The 17,832-nt window shown below is 36.7% G+C and overlaps 1 protein-coding gene across 5 annotated transcripts in view; it reads right to left on the bottom strand.

The window, feature by feature from the left end:
• The window catches only part of ZBBX (zinc finger B-box domain containing), a 164,559-nt gene that overhangs the window by 89,592 nt on the left and 57,135 nt on the right, over positions 1-17,832 (bottom strand). For all 5 annotated transcript variants that reach the window (XR_016232581.1, XM_089331010.1, XM_089331011.1 and 2 more), the window contains exons 8-9: positions 15,384-15,536; positions 6,743-6,914 (exon numbers count right to left, since the gene is read on the bottom strand). Coding sequence is in view for 4 of the 5 variants with exons in the window: in XM_089331010.1 (XP_089187136.1) it covers positions 6,743-6,914; positions 15,384-15,536 (325 nt within the window). In the remaining variant the exon portion in view is untranslated. The remainder of the gene's footprint in view (positions 1-6,742; positions 6,915-15,383; positions 15,537-17,832) is intronic.

The following is a 17,832-nucleotide window of genomic DNA, read 5'->3' as shown; positions in this document are numbered from 1 at the left end:
AAAAAAAAAAAAAAAAAAAACAGAAAAAAGAGGAGTTCATTCCCTCCCCACTTATCCCCCCAAGTCATAGAGGAGAGTCACTGTGCCTGAGAGATAATTCCAAATCTAGAAGGGCAATGTGGAGTTCGGAGTAAAAACAGTGGGTTCATGATTCACTTTTCTCTCATTACCAATGGCACATTCCCAGGAAATAAAGATGGGAGGTGACCTGGGGTTAATTTGTTTGTGAATAGGTTGATAACTAGATCTTCTGGCAAACCGATTAATGATATTTCCAGGAGGAGAAGATTTAGTAATGTATAACATTTAGCAAGATAGCCCTTGTTTAGAATGCTTATAAGCAAACAAATCCAGATTATGTGAATTTATGAGACAGAGCTCCCTGGAAATTGCCACAAAAGCTATGGAACTTGAGTTCTGGTTTTCCTCTCTTGTTTCATGGTTCCCTGGCTACCTTTTGTGAGAATCTGTGAGATTCTTGTAGATTGCTGGTATTTTCCTTAATAGTGCAAGTATGCCTGTAGTGTTTGGAGGATATCAGGAAGCCAGAATCACTGAAAACCAACAACCTAGGAAATAAGGCCTCACAGATAATGGAATTCAAATCATATAGAAGCTTCTAGGACAATGGAACTATCTAATAAAAGTGAAGGTACCTTTCACAATAAAAAAAAAAAAATGAACCTTAGGAGTACTAAAATGACATTAAAACTAGCGTACTGAAAGCATGTCACTAAGCTTAATGGCTAAGAAACATATGAAAAGATGTTCAATTTGGGAGCCAGCATTGTGACATAGTAAGTGAAAGCTGCCTCCTGCAGTGCCGGCACCCATATGGACGCGGGTTCATGTCCCAGAGTCTCCTCTTCTGATCCAGTTCTCTGCTAATGCCCTGGGAAAAGCAGCAGAAGATGGCCCAAGGACTCAGGCCCCTGGTACCCACACAGCAGACCTGGATAAAGCCCCTGGCTCCTGCCTTGGGGAATGAACCAGTGGATGGGAGACCTCTCTGTAACTCTGATTTTCAAATAAATCATTTTTTAAAAAAAATATGCTCAATTTCATTTGTAATAAAAAGTAAACAATTTAAATAAACCATTTTAGATCTATCAAGCGAGGAATAAATTTAAAATCTAACAATAGTGAGTGTTGGTAATAATGGGAAGCAGACAAAACTTTTATACATTGCAGGTAGAGTTTAAATTAGGTCAAGCACTTGAACAATAAAAATGAGAAAACTACAACTCTGCACATCTACATAGTGAATCTCAATAACAAAATATTGAGTGAAATGAAGCGTTCAGAAAAGAATGCATATTCCATATTCCACTTACATAATGTTCACATCTATGCAAAATTAACAATGTGTTGTTCAGTAAAATCCAAGGAAATCAAGGAATGAAAAAAATGAACAAAAAATTCAGATTGGTGATAATCTCCTAGAAAGAAGGGAATAGGACTGATAAGGAAAGAGGTCTTCAAACAGAACAGTAGTTGGATTCCATTTTTCAGTCTAGAATTAGATTCACAGGTACTTACTGTTTTTCCTCCATGAATTACCTAAATTTTTTAAGTGTTCTTTGTATTCATCTAATATATTATATAAAGTCTATTATGAAAGGTAAAACATTTACAAACATACATACATGCCATATATACATTTATTGTCAATCAGATATGTAATATCAATCATATGTATTGTACTCTGGAACAAAAAAAATCTTTACATATTATATCCAAAAAGCCCTCACCTTAATGATTTTCCACAACATCCACACTGCTGACCTCAGTCCACTTTTAAAAACACTGCTTCGCACTGCTTTCATGAGAATAAGCTCTACCAGCATCCCTCCTAGGTCTGCACCACTCGGTGTTCTTTGCCTGCTTGTCTTCTCCCCCAGGCCACTGGATGTCAGTACTTCTACCTCTCTAGCTTCTTGTCAATCCTCCCTTGCTCTCTGAGGCTCAGCCACCCACACCTGCCCCTACTTCCATAAATTTGATCTACTCCCTTGATCCCAGAGCATTTCAGCATGCTGTTTTCTATCCCCAATCTCCAACTCAGCTTCTACATCTTAATGCAGATTTTGGATTTAAAAGAAACCTTTCTCCAACAATCTGAATTGGCCAGGGCCTATCAAGAGATTATAATAATACTTAATGCTATGATTTGAAGAGAGTCAAATGAAGGGACTATAATCATTTAATCATTTGGTGTTAAAGCATCCAGAGATTAAGAAATAAATGAAAAACTGGTAGCAATCCTAGGCTCAAAGGTACAAAGAAAGAAAACTGTTAGAAAAAGTCACTGAAAGCTATCCCTATGGAAGAAAGGCCATTCTGAGATGTGCTGCTAATAGAAATAGAAAATTCAATCATTCTAAAACAGCAGCATGCTAACAAGTCAGAAAAGTAATATTTCTACCTCTTGATTCTCACCCTACAATGTCCTGTGTCTCCCATTGCCAAACCCAGCAAGAATCCAGAGAGCAATTCTCTAGAGATCAGTCCCTGGGGACACAGAGTAAGACAAGAGTAGCAAAGAAGGAATCTGGAAAGACCAACAGAGAAGGAAACATAGGGAAATCAGACAAGTGATTAGCTATCTATGAATCCCAGAGAGATTTCATTATAGTGATATTCCCAATTGAATCCTATATTTAAAACATAGCCACTACTAATACACTTTAGGTAAATTAGCAAGAAAAAGGTGGGAGAAAATGAATTATTCCACATAAAACACAGTTGCAATGTTCTCTATTTTTGAAAGGGTTTTGAAGCCCATGCCGATTTAATTATCAGAGTTCCCATCATGCACGACTGATTCTAAGTTCACTTTACTCTCTACCAGTACTTTGGCTATTTTTTTTTTGCTTTAATTCTTCATTCTCAAAATATGTAGAAACACAGAAGCCCTCTTTTTACTGAGTTGCCAATTTCCCATTGAACAGTACTACTGGATATAGGAACACTAAAATACAAAGCCAACGAAACCTTGGGCTCCAGATACAATCTGTATCTTCTTAATTGTGTAGTAGTGATCCATGTGTTCAGTAGTAATTTTGGTCTACCAACAGAGTCAGCAAAGTGTCCCTTGCCCCTTCCTATTAATTCAGTGATAATAAGCTCCAACAGAACAAGGGGAATCTCAGCAGCCGATTTCATGGGAACATGACTAGAGTTTCCTAGATTATAAAGTGTCCTGTAGGAAAAGCACTTCAACCTCACAAGGTTTTGTCTTCTAGTAAGAACCACACTGACTCTTCAAGAAGTCATTCCCTGAAACTATTAAGCGGGATAATTCTAGATAATGAGACACATGGTAAGATCAGTGAATTCCTTGGTGGGAACTGTACCTCTATAATAGAATGAGTGTCTTGATCTGAGTCAATGTTGTGCAAGATATCATGGTGATAAAATGGAATCCTGGGAGCTGGCATTGTGGCATAGTGGGTAAAGCTGCTGCCTGCAGTGCTGGCATCCCATATGGGTGCAAGTTCAAGTCCTGGCCACTCTACTTCTGTTCCAGCTCTCTGCTATAGCCTGGGAAAGCAGTAGAATATGGCTGAAGTCATTGGGCTCCTGTACCCGCGTGGAAGACCCGGAGGAAGCTCCTGGCTCCTAGCTCTGGATCAGACCAGCTCTGGAGATTGCAGCCATTTGGGGAGTGAACAAGCAGATGGAAGACTTTCTCTCTGTCTCTCTCTCTCTCTCTCTCTCTCCCCCTCTGCCTCTCAGTAACTCCAGCTTTCAAATATAAATAAATAAATCTTATAAAATGAAATCCTACTGACAGACACATTGTAGGAAGAGAAAGCAAATCCATGTATGAAATATGTAGCCAATCCCATGAAAACCAATCTACTCCCTCCATTATAGGAAGGGACTAATAGAATGATCCTAAAACAGATATCCTCGCTCACTAAATCCTTTTAGCATCACGCCATCAACTTAATGGATAAGCATTATCATGTGTAGAACAGCAAGACAATCAAAGTCCTTTCAGAATACATAATGCTAGTAAGCAGGAGAATTCATGCAGGTATGGAGTGAGATTGTAAAGGTTTACAGGTATACTTTTGCCTCTATATTATAAAAAATAAAATTTTTTGATTATCTTTGCTTATAGAAAAGAATTCATTTTCTAGGTCAAGGATCAGCAAACTATAAGCCTAGGAGCTGCATCTGACCATGGACAACTTTTGTATGACCCGAGAGAACAGAATAGTTTTTATACTTGTAAATGTTTGAAAAAATAAAAGAATATATTTTAATATAAAAAATTAGGAAGTTCAAACTTCTGTGTTCATAACTAAAGTTTTATTGAAACACAGAGTCATGAATTTATATACTGTCTAGGACTACTTCCAGGCTATAGTGGCTAGACTGAGTAGTTGAGTTTTTTGGAATAGTCCAAAGGCTATAATATATCTGGCTTTAACAGAACAAGTTTACCAAGTTCTGTGGTCAGTCAATAACTGATACCAATCTCAAGGAATAGATTGTCTTTCTGTAGGAAAGACATTAAATCTAGAAAAGAAATTGATATTGCTATCATCATAATCAATCAAGTTTTTGACAACTTGATCATTCTCTGAGAACACCAGCTTTTGATCCACACAGGCAAATTAAGTAGGAATAGTTTAACATAGTATTCCTATATCTTTCAACCATTTAATTATCTCATTCATCTCTGTAACTTCCAGAAATGTAGTATTGCTACTCCAGATTATCTCAGCATGGAATGGGGAAGAGGGTTGGTAGGGATGGGTTCTAGTGTCTACTACTTGTGTACTACCATAAAAACATTTATACCACAAGTCAGACTACCAACATGGGGATTTTTCTCATTGTTATCCATTCCCAATATACATTCTGGACTAGGAAAATAACCACATAAAGCGCTCATATGTCAAATATATTCTATAAAGTAGAATCAAGATTCTGTCATTTAAGTTCTATCAGCTTCTATCACTGATTGGTGGCTTACATGGCAGTTAGGGTACACAGGGAAAAGTGTCAGTTCAGAGTCAGACACTAGTAATGTTTCTGTAGGCCTGGTTATCGCCTTTCATCGTTACACATTTATCCTTGGTTTGGCTTACATCTGCAAATATCATAAAACTCCAAATCCTCCGTATAGTGGCTCAAGTCATGTCTTTGCTCATCAGTCAAAATTGTTCTATATGTATAGGTAACCCAGTAGGTTGTATATCCTTTAAATTCCTAGGTATATCAATTGTCATCAGAGATATCTGTGATTCAAAGCAATCTAATTACTTTTCTTGTCTCTCCTTTATTTTGGTAGTTTTTCTGCCACAATTTTCATGATTATGTGCCAACACCTGCCCTATACCATTTCAGGACTCCATTATTCCACTGACACCAAGAAGGTACAGCTCACTCCATAATCATCTTCATCCTACATAGGAAAGCTACAACAAACACATTTAGGGATTCCTGTGCTTAATTCTTTGGTAATGTGAGAGTTCTCTGGGCCTATAGAGTTAAAGAACTAGAAAATACAGGGTAGCAGACATCTCATAGACTAGCTGTGAGTGTACAATTGATGCAGTTAGATCTTTAGAAGACAATTTGATAACATTCCTCAAAATTTTATAAAATAAATCATCACTGAGACACCATTCCTACACTTAGACATTCCAAAATGATGGAACAAATAATTTATATTTATATGATAGCTGCTCTTATGCATGTATGAATATATATGCGGAAAAGTGAAATTGAACACATAAAGCACAAAATAATTCAATGAGAGTTGAGGTATATACTGAGGTACACACTACTAAAGAAAGCACACAAAGAGATTAAATGCTAACAAAATTGATGTAACATGAACAAAAGTAGGAAAAATATCTGAAGGACAGCGTATTAGTAAAAAGTTTAATTAATATTGGGAAAATGACATGTGATGCTTTGACATTAGAAATTACACTATGTAATAAAGGAGAAATAATAGGATTCTTTCACTGGAAAAGAATGAAATAAAAACAGTTAAATTAGATGCCTCTGTCAAGTAAGGTACTTGATTTAAATTTATTATCTAACATTTCATTTGCAATGAACAGCAATTGGAAAACACTAAAATATTCAGAGTCATAAAAGTAATAATTGGATATTTTAATACTATATGTTTCTCTCAAGAGATACTGGAAAATGTAAAACAAAGTTTCTGTACATTTCAGTCATCTAAAGCTTAAATGCCCAGAATACAGAAGTGAAAATCATCAAGAAAAAATAAAATCAAGAAATTGTTCTTCAAAAAGAAATAAAAATTAAAACACAAACCAACTCGCCCCCTAAACTCTACAGTGATCCTCAAAATCATAATTTTCAAAATACATATAAAAAATCTTTACTTCTCTATCTCAAGAATCCTCCCATCTCACATGTTGCAATTACAGCTCAGAAAGGAATGGATGTCCTGAAAAAAAGAAAACACCCTGCTAAAAGAAGAGGAGCTGAAAACATCCAGTTCTCCATTCATTTCACTGACTGAATTTACATGGAAAATAATGCAAATAACCCAGTGCTCAATTTTGGTTCTATAGATATTAAACCACTCACCAATGATCATACAATGCATATTCCTTTGAGGAGTCATAGCAAACTGGTTTTCCAATGTTTACAATGTTTGGACATCGCATTTACATTCACAGAAGATGGAGATAAATAAAGTCATTCTTATATTATAATATCTGTGTTATACAAATAGCCATACCTAGTTTTTCTGCATGTAAGTTCTGTTTCTCATCTTCATGATTTCCGGCTCTCCACTGACCTAACACTTCCTGAAAGGACTGGGCAGAAGCTTCTTCATTGAATGACCCTTCACACAAGAGCCTCTCTCTTGGATTTTTACATTCTACTTTCTTTGTTATGGCAATATCCACCTAAATCAAATAAAACAAAATTTAAATATGCTTTTTTAAATTTTCTGTATGTAAAAATACAAGTAGGAGTAATTATTAGTCATTATGAATCTCTTTGAATAGAATGTTTTAAGATGTATTTATTTATGTTTTACTGCTTTCTTAAATTCCTATTAGCAATTAAAAATGTTTTTTTTTCTGAAATTATCAAATCAAGAACCCATAGAACTGATGATTTATTGTGCTACTCACCAGTATTCAGGGTTGCAAGAGCCTATTCTCCAATCTATTTCCCTGATCTCTTGCTCCCTACACCTTGCCCACAACAACAAGAGCACTGCACTTTTAATAGTAAATCTGAATATGCCACTCTTCTACTCAACCCCTCCATTGATTCTGTATAAAATCCCAGGTTCCTAGTAGGACATGTAGGGATCTACACAACGTTGTACTTTTTCACCTTTTACTTCATCTCCTTTCATTCTCCCCTCCATTCACCCTGCTCCAGCTAAACTCACATTCTTTTTTTTTTAACTTTTATTTAATGAATATAAATTTCCAAAGTACGGCTTATGGATTACAGTGGCTTCCCCCTCATAACGTCCCTCCCACCCGCAACCCTCCCCTTTCCCACTCCCTCTCCCCTTCCATTCACATCAAGATTCATTTTCGATTCTCTTTATATACAGAAGATCAGTTTGGCATACATTAAGTAAAGATTTCAACAGTTTGCTACCACACAGAAACAAAGTGAAAAATAATAGATGATTTTTTTTAAATGATGATGAAATCAGATCAGACCTATTGTCATGTTTAATCCCAGTGAGAATCAAGTTGGGAATTGATAATTTCTCCTTTTTTTTTTTTTTACTGAAGATCAGTTTAGTATACATTAAGTAAAGATTTCAACAGTTTGCACCCACATAGAAACACAAAGTGAAATATACTGTTTGAGTACTCGTTATAGCATTAAGTCTCAATGTACAGCACATTAAGGACAGAGATCCTACATGAAGAGTCAGTGCACGGTGACTCCTGTTGTTGACTTTACAAATTGACACTCCTGTTTATGGCATCAGTAATCTCCCCATGCACCAGTCATGAGTTTCCAAGGCTATGGAAGCCCCTTGAGTTCTCTGACCTTTATCTTGTTCAGACAAGCTCATAGTCAAAGTGGAGGTTCTCTCCTCCCTTCAGAGAAAGGTACCTCCTTCTTTGAAGACCTGTTCTTTCCACTGGGATCTCACTTACAGAGATCTTTCATTTAGGGTTTGTTTTTTTTGTTGTTGTTGTTGTTGTTTTTGTTTGTTTGTTTGTTTGTTTGTTTTTGCCAGAGTGTCTTGGCTTTCCATGCCTGAAATACTCTCATGGACTTTTCAGCCAGATTGGAATGCCTTTAGGGCTGATTCTGAGGCCAGAGTGCTGTTTAGGACATCTGCCATTCTATGAGTCTGCTGAGTATCTCACTTCCCATGTTAGATCACTCTCCCCTTTATTTATTCTATCTGTTAGTATTAGCAGGTACTAGACTTGCTTATGTGTTCCCTTTGACTCTTAGAACTTTCATTATGATCAATTGTGAACTGAAATTGATCACTTGGACTAGTGAGATGGCATTGGTACATGCCACCTCGATAGGATTAAATTGGAGTCCCCTGGTATGTTTCTAACTCTACCATTTGGGGCAAGTCAGCTTGAGCATGTCCCAAATTGTACATCTCTTCCCTCTCTTATTCCCACTCTTATGTTTAACAGGGATCACATTTCAGTTAAATTTCAACACTTAAGAATAACTGTGTATTAATTACAGAATTAAACCAGTCATATTAAGTAGAACAGACAAAAAAAAAAACTACTAAGAGGGATAATGTATTAAGTTGTTCATTAACAGTCAGGGCTATGCTGATCAAGTCACCATTTCTCATAGTGTCCATTTCACTTCAACAGGTTTCCTTTTTTGTGTTCAGTCAGTTGTCACCGATCAGGGAGAACATATGGTATTTGTCCCTTTGGGACTGGCTGTGAAGCTCCTCCTCAAGAATGTTCCTTCTTAAGGGCCTTGCCCTAGCTATAAACAATGCCTAGAATAAGCCTTCTCCAAAGCTTCAGCCAGTCATTCTTCACATTTTACTTTCTATGGCTCAATGTGATCTACTCAGAGAGATCTCTGCTAAAAATCCCAAATATAATAGTACCTTTCCCCCTACTTTATAATCCTTTAACTGCCTTGTGTTTCTCCTATTGCATAGTTCTTTGTGAATTTACTCTTCATGTTTATTTATTGTCTGTTTTTCCCCATTATAAGATAATGAGAATGGGGATTTTGTCTTTTTTTTCAGTGCCTAAAGCAGTGCCTCACATTAAGTTAGGCACTCATTGAAAGTTAGTTGAATTTATAAGGAAGTTTTTTCATGCATATGAAACATTGTATGCTTCTCAGTCAGGGAAAGAATTGATTCCAGTACAGTACATAGGTCCAAACTGAAGACAGAAAATAAAGGTAGGATTCAGCAATTATCAGTGTTATCAGAAAAAAAAATGGAACAAATTAAGAAACGTAAGTAAAATAAAATCCATACCAATGGCTAGACTATCAAATGTGAATTATTTGTACTAATCAAACTGCTAAATCTCTAACCTGAACCTGTTAGACACAAATATAGATAACTAAGTTTAGCCCTTAACTGAAAAACAAAAATTGACAGACTATTAGTATTGAGAATACATTGTTAAAGATATATACAAAAATGTTAAATGTAAGTAAAATATATGTGAGGGCCTATTAGTCACCAGACACTGTACTAGTGGCTGGTCACAGAAACTTGGGTTAATATATAGACAACAGAAATAGGTTCAAGGAGTACATATAATGCAACAGTGGCATCTGAACTGGGTTTTGAAAGATAAAATAAGAATTGCTCTTAAACCTGTATGTAAAATAAATGAAATTTGTTCTCTTTATAAATATTTTTTAAAAAATAAAAAATAAACAAATGATGATACATTTAAAAAAATCAGAATTCCATAAGCAAATGTGATGAAGGCACTACTCCAAAGATAGAGAATGGAATAGAAGCTTAGTTAGGGAATCAGTCAGCATGGAAGGACAGAACTATAAGTAAGTTTGTACTGATTAGCAAAAGTGGAAAATGGGAAAATATAATCAGTGACAAGACAAACAGGGGCGCTGGCCATATAGGGGAAAACAGACTTGTCTATCGAAAATAAAAAACAGAAAAACAAATAACAAATTACAGCAGTGTGGGAGAGAGAATTTGAAGAGTGAGTTTATATTTAAGGAACCCAATTAAAATGTTACAGCCATTTGGCCATATCAACCAATATTATAAATGCATAATCCCTTAACCTAGCAATTTCAGAGTTCTATTACATTAATGTACATTCATATAAGGAAATCAAATTTTTCCGAAATTATACTCCATATTTTAATATGTACTCACAAAATATTGAAACAGTATAAGTGTTCATCAATAGTAGTCAGATGTTTAAAAAGTCATTTTCCATTCAATAAATGGAGTATTTTATTCTACACAGAATGTGAAGGCTCCAGAATGTACTTATATGAATATGAAAACTATAGTGTTAAGTGTAAAAAACATGTTAGGAAATCAATATGCAGAGTACATTAAGATTTGTGTATAGAAATACATAATACAAAACTACAAATGTCAATAGACTCCTGGAAGGGGAGCAAACAAAAGGTAACTACTTCATAAACTAGTTGTTCTTCAACTGCAGTATCTGGAAAAGTATCAAGGACAGAATCAGTAAGCAAACATTCAAGAGATGCCATTTTTGGATGGCAGATTGTGTGGAGTATGGTGACTTTGACAAACCAAATTATGCTTCGCCCTCTCTCCAACTCCCCATTCATGTGTTGTGGGGAGCAACTCGGACTAGACTAAGTTACTGGAATTAAGACTTATTCTATGCATCTGCTCTCCCACAATATGGCGCTGAGAAGGGAGAAACAGCTTCTACACAGCTGCCTCCAGTTCAACCAATAAACTGTAGGACCTGCTCCTGATTGGAGGAGAGCAGCGTACTCGGCGTGTGGGTAGCAGAGTTGGGATTGGTGGAAGAGGACTATAAAAGAGGAGAGAGACAACATGCACCAGGAACATCTAAGGGGAACATCTAAGGGGAACACCTGTGCAGCCCCCGAGAGAGCCGGCCGGCGGTGTGCCGCTCCCCTGCGGAAGTGGGGAATGTGGCAGGGGGAACCGCCCTTCCACGGAGGTGGAAGGGACGGTAGCCAACCCGGGAAGGACCAGCAGCCAACCCGGGAAGAACCAGCAGCAAACCCGGGAAGGGCCGAAAGAACAGCGCAGGGTCCTGTGTCGTTCCTCCATGAAGACGGGGAGCGACAATGTGTTAAAGCCCTAACTTCCAATATGACTGTATTTAGAGACAGGTTCTATGAGGAAGTAAATAAGGGTAAAAGGTCATAAAGGTGAGGCCTTACTCTGATAGGCCTGCTCTACTCCTATCGCTTTCCGGTATGCTAGTATATTCTCTACCCCCATTCCTTTTTCTCCACATTGTACACAGAGGAAAAGTCATTGAAGGACACAGCAAGCTGGCAGCCATTTGGAAGCAAAGACAAAAAGCCTCAGCAGAAACTGAAGCCACCAGGACTTTGATCTCAGATTTCTAGCCTACAGATTTGATCTGGGATTCTAGCCTACAGATCTGATCTGGAATTCTAGCCTACAGATTTGATCTGAGATTCTAGCCTACAGAACTGGGAGAAAAGAAATGCTTGTTGCTTAAAGTGCTCAGCCTTTGATATTCTGTTAGGACAGCCCAAGCAGACTAATACAGAGAAGGAGATAGACTGTAGAAAACAACTGTCTTTGTTGCCTTGGAAAGCTAGATGAGGTACCTCACACAGTGACATCTTCAGGTTGGTGAAAAGAGAAGATGCATTTAGCTTTAAGATACTGAGAGATAGGACTATGTGGGAAGATACGTATGGGAATCCAGGAAGCAAAATGTGAGTGTGTCCCTGTACCCATCCTGCCTTCAAAAAGAAGCATTGAAAACTAAGTAGCTTGATACAAAATGGTTTAAGTATGAATGATTCCAGTGGCTCTCCAGGGCAGCTCTTTTCCAAGCAATGAAGCATAGATATAAGACATTTGCATCTTAGAGCCATGCCAAATTGGGATTCCTGGCTTCCACATACAGGGTAAGAAAAACCAAAGATAGAGGGTTTTAGATTGTCTTTTAAATGTTTTACTCAAAAATGTTAAATATTACTTCCATGTAGAGTTGGACATAATCTTGCTGATTTCTAAAAAGATTAGGAAATTCAGAGGAGCCACTGGATAGCCAATCAGTGCATTCATTACCCTCTAAGCACATGATATCCCTTTAAGATCTCTTTCAATATCCCCACATTCCAGAAGAAAAAAAAATAGGAGTTCAAAAGGGCTAAGTAGTTTTTCTAGTTTTACAAAACTGTAAGAAAGTCAGCAACAGTATTACAAATCAGTGTTCTAGCTTCAAAAATCTAAGTCCTTTCCTAAACTGCACCCCTTTCCAAGGATACCCCCGTTGGTTTAAATCCATTTAAAAGCCCTAAGGCAGATATCCAACTTGGCACCATTGTGACTCTTCCAGCCATTAGAATTACTTGAGAGTGTGCCTTGAAAATTAGATTCCTGGCTCAGACATTTGGGCTATGAGTTCAGATGCTGTTTGAGGTACCTCCATCCCATTCTTGAGTGCCTGAGTCTCTCATACTCTAGTGCTGGTCCATACCTGATGCCAGCATCCTGCTAATGCACCCCTGGGAAGCAGTACCTGGGTCCCTGTCGACCACGTGGGAGATCCACACGGAGTCCCTGTCTTGTGGTGTAGACATGGCCTAGCCCTGGCTGTTGGCATTTAAAGAGTGACCCAAAGAATGGGAATTCTCTGTCTCTCTCCCTCCCTCTCTCTTAGTTTTTTTTTTTTTTTAAGACTGTCTCTTGAGGGCTAACCTAGATGTAAGATGTAAGAGGGGAACAGAATTTTGATGGAAGATTCAAGGATTCATATGTTCAACACCTTGCCTATGTTTCTGATTCTTACTATAGTTTGAAAACTACTGCTCTTCAGCACAGAGTGCCAAGCCCATGAGGGTTCTCTCTTTAGTGTGTGCTTTGAATATAGGTGCACACCTGGATGCACCTACAAAAGTGAATCCCCACTGAGAATAGTCACCGAAATCAATGATATGCTGTTAAAACCACTCATGTCTCAGCCCCACCCTACAGAGAAATAGAACTCAATAATGCACATTCTCTTATCAATTCTCCAATTGATCTTAACATATACCACCAAACTAATGTTTTTAAGTTAATACAAGAGGCAGAGGGTCTACATAGCATACATACAAGGGTATTTCAAACATCTGTGTAGAAATCAGAGTGGAAAAGATAAGTTAAATTTATTGCAAAAACACTTTTGAAATCCATGCATACTTATCTAGTGGTGCACATCTCGATGAACTTTTTAAAGAGTTCTTGTATGCATGAATTTGAAAAGGTTTTACACCAAAATCAACTTATCTTTTAATTCTGTATTTCCATGAACATTGTGAAGCATTTATTGTAAGGACTAAAAGCACAAAGTGTCAGGGCCAGTGCTGTGGAGCAGTAAGCTGAGCCTCTGCCTGTGACACTGGCATCCCATATTGGCACCAGTTTGTGTCCCAGATGCTCCTCTTCCAACCCAGCTCTCTGCTTATGGCTTGGGAAAGGAGTGGAAGATGGTCAAAGTGCTTTGCATCCACATGGGAGACCTGGAATAAGCTCCCAACTTTGGATCAGCCCAGCTCTGGTCATTGCAGCCATTTGGAGAGTGAATCATCAGATGCAAGACCTTTCTCTCTCTCTTCTCCCTCTCTCTATAACACTACATCTCAAATAAATAAAATCTTAAAAAAAAACTTACATGGCTATTGTGATTATTAGATCAGAAAAAGCAAATAAAGCATTCAGCACAATGACTAGAATAAGGTGTTAAATAAATACTAGCTGTTGATTTACCGCTCTTATTTTAGACAGGCTAAATTTAGACAGGCTCCATTTAGACAGGCTAAATTAGATAAAACAGCAAGCACAAAGAAAACCTCTAAAACCTCAGCTTCCGTGTGATGATCAAAAGCAGATTTCAGTCAAATCTGAGTTCATCTTAAGTTGCCCAGTCAATTACACCTTGAGAAAGTCATAAAAACAGTTCTTTGCCACTATTCTTCCATCTTCAAAAAATATGGAAGAAAAGACAAAGGGAAATAGCTAGTGTAAAATATTTAGGGTAAGGGACAGCATTGTAGTAGAGCAGACAAAGCAATTCCTGTCTGCTATACTTCTGATCCAGCTACCTGCTAATGGCCTGGGAACGCAGTGGAGGACAGCCCAAGTGCTTGGGCCCCTGCACCCATGTGGGAGGCACAGAAGAAGCTCCTGGCCCAGTCCTGGCCATTGCAGCCATCTGGGGAGTGAACCAAGGGATGGAAGACCTTCCTCTCTCTCTCTCTCTCTCTCTCTCTCTCTCAACTCTTTCAAATAAGTAAATAAATAAATAAATAAATAGGGACAGTTCAGGCCCTCAATAAATTGTTATAATTAGCAGGCTGTAACTCTTTAAGTGACTCTTCACAAAATACCCTTAGTAGATCCATTAGAAATGAAATCCATGAAAATTATGTCGACTTTTCTGTAAAATCCAAGCATAGTTCCTTTGCTGGAAAGAGGTCCTCCAAGTATAGAGCACATTTTCATTCATGTTCTGTAAGCACGTGTTGGCAGTTCAACACACTTAAGTTCAATCCAAACTTGGTCATCAGTTTGTAAACTGTGGGACTCTGGCAAATTAGACACCATTTCTGAACTACAGGAGAAAAGTGAGTGACTTCTGAAACAATGAAGATTATACCATAGACCAAAATTTTAAGTTTATTTCTCAGTAAAGAATCAACACATCTATTATAAAAAATATAGATGCGAGCTGATAAAAGCTTATCCAGCACATTGTCAGATCAGTACTCAATCTGAATAAGAACCAGAATTTGCTATAAGTCTGGTTTTAAGTAACTGTAAATTGCCTGTCCCCTAAAGTGCTTTGCAAAGTTCTGTATTTTTTGCCTATCTGAAGTTCAATATAAAACATACATTTCATCATTGTTTTTTAATGTTTCCTCCAAATACCTGCTCAGTCCCTGAGAGGGTAGAAACATCCAGAAAGTCATATGGTCAAAAGACCATTCATCAAAAAGATCAATGTTCAGTGGAACCCAAATTCTCCCTGCAAAAGGCTTTCTTACAATCCAGATATTTTTGAATAATAAGACACAAACCCATATTAAATAATAACTTTATAAAATAATCTGCGAAACTTTATAGTCTAGTTAAGAATATGAATGATGGTTGCCATAGTCATATAAGATAGACAATGTCTAGTCTATTTCCCGCAGCTTACCCCTGAACTGTTCCCCTGCAGTACAGGTTGGGGTTTATTCTGAGTTTTATTGCTCTCTTTTGTAGTATTCTCCGCTTTGGGTTCATCTGGATTAGCTTCTTTTATAAATTGATGGGCCACGTCCAATACACTGGGTAATATTTCAGATTTCGCCTTTTAAAAAAGAAACAAAATACGATTTGATTAAAGAATCAAATGTTAGACTAAGTAATTTACATACCTCCAACAATCTATGAGTCCTAATATTCAATTCAATTTAATTAATATTTAAAAAGAAAAATTGAGGGTTGTATCAATCAATATAATAATAACATCTGGCATCTTCTTGGGGGACTAGGTAGGGCTCATACAATGCTAAGCATCTTAAAAACATTGTATCACTTAATCTCAAGGCAAATGTTTTATCTCTAAAACTTAACTATGATAATCTACATTTTAAAGATAAAGAAACTAAAGTTCAAAGAGTTCAAACAACTTGTCCTAAGTCACATGGTGAATGGATACCAGAGCTGGAAAATGACCCCAGGTATGCATATCATTTTAATGACTCATAGTCTTTGCACTATGCCAACCTCAAATAGACAGATTTTGTGAACATGATAGCTAAAGAACTAAATACAGCTAATCCAAAAGGAGCATGATTAAGCAGTAACGAGTAGTCCTTGGTGATAAAGCACCTTCAAAAAGAATACACTATTCAAAAGTTCACAACAGGATCTGTCTGTCTTCATATTGTCCTAGTAAATGCCAAGTTTTCCTTATTTCACGTCTTTGGTCCTGAGACGACTTACCAGGATGGCCTTTGCTCACCTTTCATCATCTTTGCCTGGAAGCCTTCTACTTCTCCTCCTGTATTTATCCTACCTTATTCCCATAGGTTCAGAAACAACTTGTGGAAGTATCCACCCCATGTATCTCCTTAATACCCTGAGTGCATCTCTACTAGTCCTTACTTTATTGGTGTTACAAGACCTTTTGTTGTCAGTCTATCCCATCGTACCACAGAAGGTCATAAAGTACAAAGAATTTTTTTAAAATAGCCTATGGAAAATGGCATATGGAAAATATAAGGTACGGGGAATGGAGTAGAGTAGAACAATTAAAATAAGTAGTTGAGAAAAAGAATTACAGAAGAAGACAACAGAACTTTCCACATGCCTTCAGAGTGGCCGGAAATGAACAGACAAATTTTGGGAAGGTCCTGTTCTCCATAGGGTTTGTTATCAGAAACTACCTCAGTGTAACCCAAGACTGGGATACTATATGAGCTTGAACTACACTCCAGGGGAAGAGTCTGGATCTTTAGAGGCTTTATGAAAACCTGGTATTAGGAAGACAAGAAATAGGTTTTACTTTTTAGCAAACGTCCTCAACAAAGAAGAAAAATTCAGGAAGGATAAGAAATAATTATCTTGTATTCTCCTTAGGAAATATGACTATTTTAAAATTTTCAGCTAGTTACCATTTAAACAGCAAAGATTACACTGAAACTTTCCAGTTATGACCTTTTGAAAATCTATTAAGATTCATTGCAGTCTGATTCTGGAATAAATCAGTGAACATCAAATTAACTAGTGTAATTTTACACAGAATTAATAAATAAATAACCTAGGAAAAAAGTGGCAAATGTGACCTATGCACATACATCAGCCTGTGATGTATACAATACTGTGACGTCTGCTCCAAATTTTCTCAGTGACTTTCAAAAAGTCCCATATGGACCTATGTAGCACTTAATTTTAAAAGAAATTCAAGCAGTGTTGTTAATGCTTCAGCCTGTTAGAAATATCTGTATTTTAGCTAAAATTTTTAAAACAGAGTAGTCCAAAGTAAGCCTGATTTTTCTTTTTAAGAAGGCCCATGAATTTCAAAGGCAATAACAATGTCTGTTTTCATCTTGTGTTTATAAAATATCGAAACCAATGGTATTAACTGTAAATATCAAGGTAGAATTACACAAACATACATTTATTTAAATAACACAAACCAAATATTACTTCTATCCTAAAAATAAATCCTGCTATCCATATTCATTTATTTTTATATTTATGTAGTGTATTAGATAATCTAAAATGGCAAAAAATTTGATTCTAAATTTAAATTTATTGCCAAAAATTACGATAAACATCATGAATAAATAAAATGTAGTTCTTTCTGAATATCTTAAAGTCTTGTTAATTCAATAAAAAAGTGAAATAAATAAAATGCCAATATGCTAGAATGCCCTTCCCAAAAACATCATACATTTAAATACCACCTTTCTCCATAGTGTGACTGTGTATATGTATGTTACTTTCTTAATATTTAAACAATCATATATGGAAAGAAAGTGGATAATATGATCTACATTATATAAAGCAAAAAGAAAATCCAAGTTTAGAGACCATAGGTCAAAATCAAATGACTACAAGGTGTTGGGACTTAAATGAAAAGCAAAAAACTTTTTACT

The sequence above is a fragment of the Oryctolagus cuniculus genome, chromosome 4 (assembly GCF_051225735.1).
Source record: "Oryctolagus cuniculus isolate XC-2025 breed Fujian yellow rabbit chromosome 4, ASM5122573v1, whole genome shotgun sequence".
NCBI classification, from domain to species: Eukaryota; Metazoa; Chordata; class Mammalia; order Lagomorpha; family Leporidae; genus Oryctolagus; species Oryctolagus cuniculus.
The sequence above is the reverse complement of the archived record's forward strand: the minus strand, read 5'-3'. Positions and strand labels throughout refer to the sequence as shown.